Source organism: Elephas maximus, chromosome 25, assembly GCF_024166365.1.
Source record: "Elephas maximus indicus isolate mEleMax1 chromosome 25, mEleMax1 primary haplotype, whole genome shotgun sequence".
NCBI classification, from domain to species: Eukaryota; Metazoa; Chordata; class Mammalia; order Proboscidea; family Elephantidae; genus Elephas; species Elephas maximus.
The window spans coordinates 37,977,210-37,979,536 of NC_064843.1; the positions used below are offsets into that span (position 1 = coordinate 37,977,210).

The 2,327-nt window shown below is 46.9% G+C and overlaps 1 protein-coding gene across 1 annotated transcript; it reads left to right on the plus strand.

Annotated features, from left to right (window-relative positions):
- Positions 1 to 214: 214 nt before the first annotated feature.
- On the plus strand, positions 215 to 2,327 carry DEFB121 (defensin beta 121). Its single transcript, XM_049869137.1, has 2 exons — positions 215 to 272; positions 2,182 to 2,327. The coding sequence occupies exons 1-2, from the start codon at positions 215 to 217 to the stop codon at positions 2,325 to 2,327; spliced, it is 204 nt and encodes a 67-aa protein (XP_049725094.1).

Here is a 2,327-nt window from a genome sequence, read left to right on the forward strand (position 1 = left end):
AGGAGAGGGTGGGGTAACTGCCAGCTATTCGATGTGGGGGTTGATTACTTGCCTGTCTGTCTGACCTCAAATGACTGTTCCCTTTCTGGTTCACTGATTGTGGCTCTGCCATGTTCTTTGGGGCAATAAATACTAGAGTCTGGCCTGCCCAGAATGGAGGTCTCTGCCTGTGCCTCCAGCCTAGAAGCCTTCTATCCCTGAAGACCTATCATTTATGAAGCTCCTTCTCCTGGTTTTGACTGTTTCCCTAGTCCTGGCCCAGGTCACCTCAGGTAACCAGGATCTCTCCCAAGGGGTATGGGTCAGGGAACCTGATGCATGTTCAGGGAACTCTGGGGGCTCTGACAGCTTGGGCCAGGAGAATGGCCTCGCAGATTTCACTGAGGCCTTTGGTTGGTTTCTCTAGCCAAAGGGAAGTTTGGGTTCTCTGATACCATCTGACCTCTCCAGTGCCCACTATTTGACTCTGACCTTATCTCTCTGGTCAATTCTGGAGAAGGTGATCATGATGCCCTAGAAAAAGGGTTGGGGGAAAGAAACTTTGGCATGGGGTATAGAGGAAACAGGGGCTTTTCCAAAAGCATTCCTTGGGGGGATTTTTTTTTTCTTTTTTTATTGTACTTTAGATGAAGGTTTACAGAGCAAACTCGCTTCTCATTAAACAATTAGTACGCATATTATTTTGTGACATTGCTTACCAACCCCATGACATGTCAACACTCTCCCTTCTTGACCTTGGGTTCCCAATCACCAGCTTTCCTGTCCCCTCCTGCCTTCTAGTCCTTGTCCCTGGGCTGGTGTGTCTCTTTAGTCTCGTTTTATGGGCCTGTGTAGTCTTTGACTGAAGGGTGAACCTCAGGAGTGACTTCATTACTGAGCTAAAAGTGTATCCGTGGGCCATATTCTTGGGGTTTCTCCAGTCTGTCAACCCAGTAAGTCTAGCCTCTTTTTGTGAGTTATACCTTTGTTCTAAATTTTTCTCCAGCTCTGTCTGGGGTGCTGTATCGTGATCCCTGTCAGAACAGTCAGTGGTGGTAGCTGGGCACCATCTAGTTGTGCTGGTGGAGGTTGTGATAGTTGTGGTCCATTAGTCCTTTGGACTAATTTTCCCTTGTGTCTTTGGTTTTCTTCTTTCTCCCTTCCCCGACGGGGTGAGATAAGTGGAGTATCGCCTTAGATAGCTGCTCACAAGCTTTTAAGACCCAGACGCTACTCACCAAAGTAGAAAGTAGAACATTTTCTTTATAAAATGTGTTATACTAATTGAGCTAGATGCTCCCCGAGACCATGGTCCCCACAGCCCTCATCCCAGTAATTCAGTCCCTCAGGGAGTCTGGATGTGTCTATGGAGCTTCCATGACCTTGCCTGGGACAAGTTATGCTGGCTTCCCCAGTATTGTGCACTGTCTTACCCTTCACCAAAGTTACCACTTATCTACTGTCCATTTAGTGTTTTCCCAACCCCACCCCTCCCCTTGGAGGGGGTGTTAATTTTGGTTTATTGTTGTCTCCATGAAAATAGCTCCTAAAGTTCTGATTATTTCAGGATTCTGATTCCGTGCTCACACGCAACCTTGAATTAAGAATTGGGCTACCTTGGGTTGTAGCTTCCTGAGAGCAGCTGTTCCTAATTCCTTGGCTGGTTAAGACCAGTGAAGGATGCCTGGATGTTGTAGAAAAGGGAGTGTGACATCCTTGGGAGTTTCATAGAGGCCCTAGAAGACTTGCAGATGTCCAGATGGGTAGATTTCAGCTTCCTATCCCCTGTCATTGATATTGTCTGAGAAGACACCAAGGGGCAAGGGGAAAAGGTGTCTAATTGATACTGGGCACATAACTTATAGTATAAAAAAAAAATAGAGGAGATAAAACCCTGGGGGATCCTGTCTTACCTGCCTCAAGGGATCTGGCCAGATAGGGGAAGAAGACTCCCAGTAAGTCCCAGGTCATTGAGTGGGGAGGACTTTGGGGGTCGTGACTGGAGGGTCAAGGTGGAAGAGAAAGGATAGTGGTCCATAATCCACCCTAATCCTGGAAGATACCTTGTGAGGACTTCTTCCCCCACAGATCTCTTTATCTCCTCTACCACTCTATTTTTGAATGGGCTTTGGCCTATCACTTCTGCAGCCCACTGCTTTATTTCAAGACTGACTCTTCTCCCTCCTTCCCTTTTGCTTGCAGTCATGAAGTGTTGGCGTAAGCAGGGCAGGTGCAGAACAACGTGTAAAAATGGTGAAGTATTCCACATATTATGCAACGTTGAGACTAAGTGCTGTGTGGAGCAAAAGTATGTGCCTTTCAGACTTGAAGCCTCAAACACAACTTGA

What these genes read in the sequence shown, in the direction of transcription:
- DEFB121 (XM_049869137.1), top strand. Translation starts at nt 215, where the DNA reads ATGAAGCTCCTTCTCCTGGTTTTGACTGTTTCCCTAGTCCTGGCCCAG. An exon ending in CCTGGCCCAGGTCACCTCAG is followed by an intron (nt 273 to 2,181) that starts GTAACCAGGATC and finishes TTTTGCTTGCAG; the next exon opens with TCATGAAGTGTTGGCGTAAG.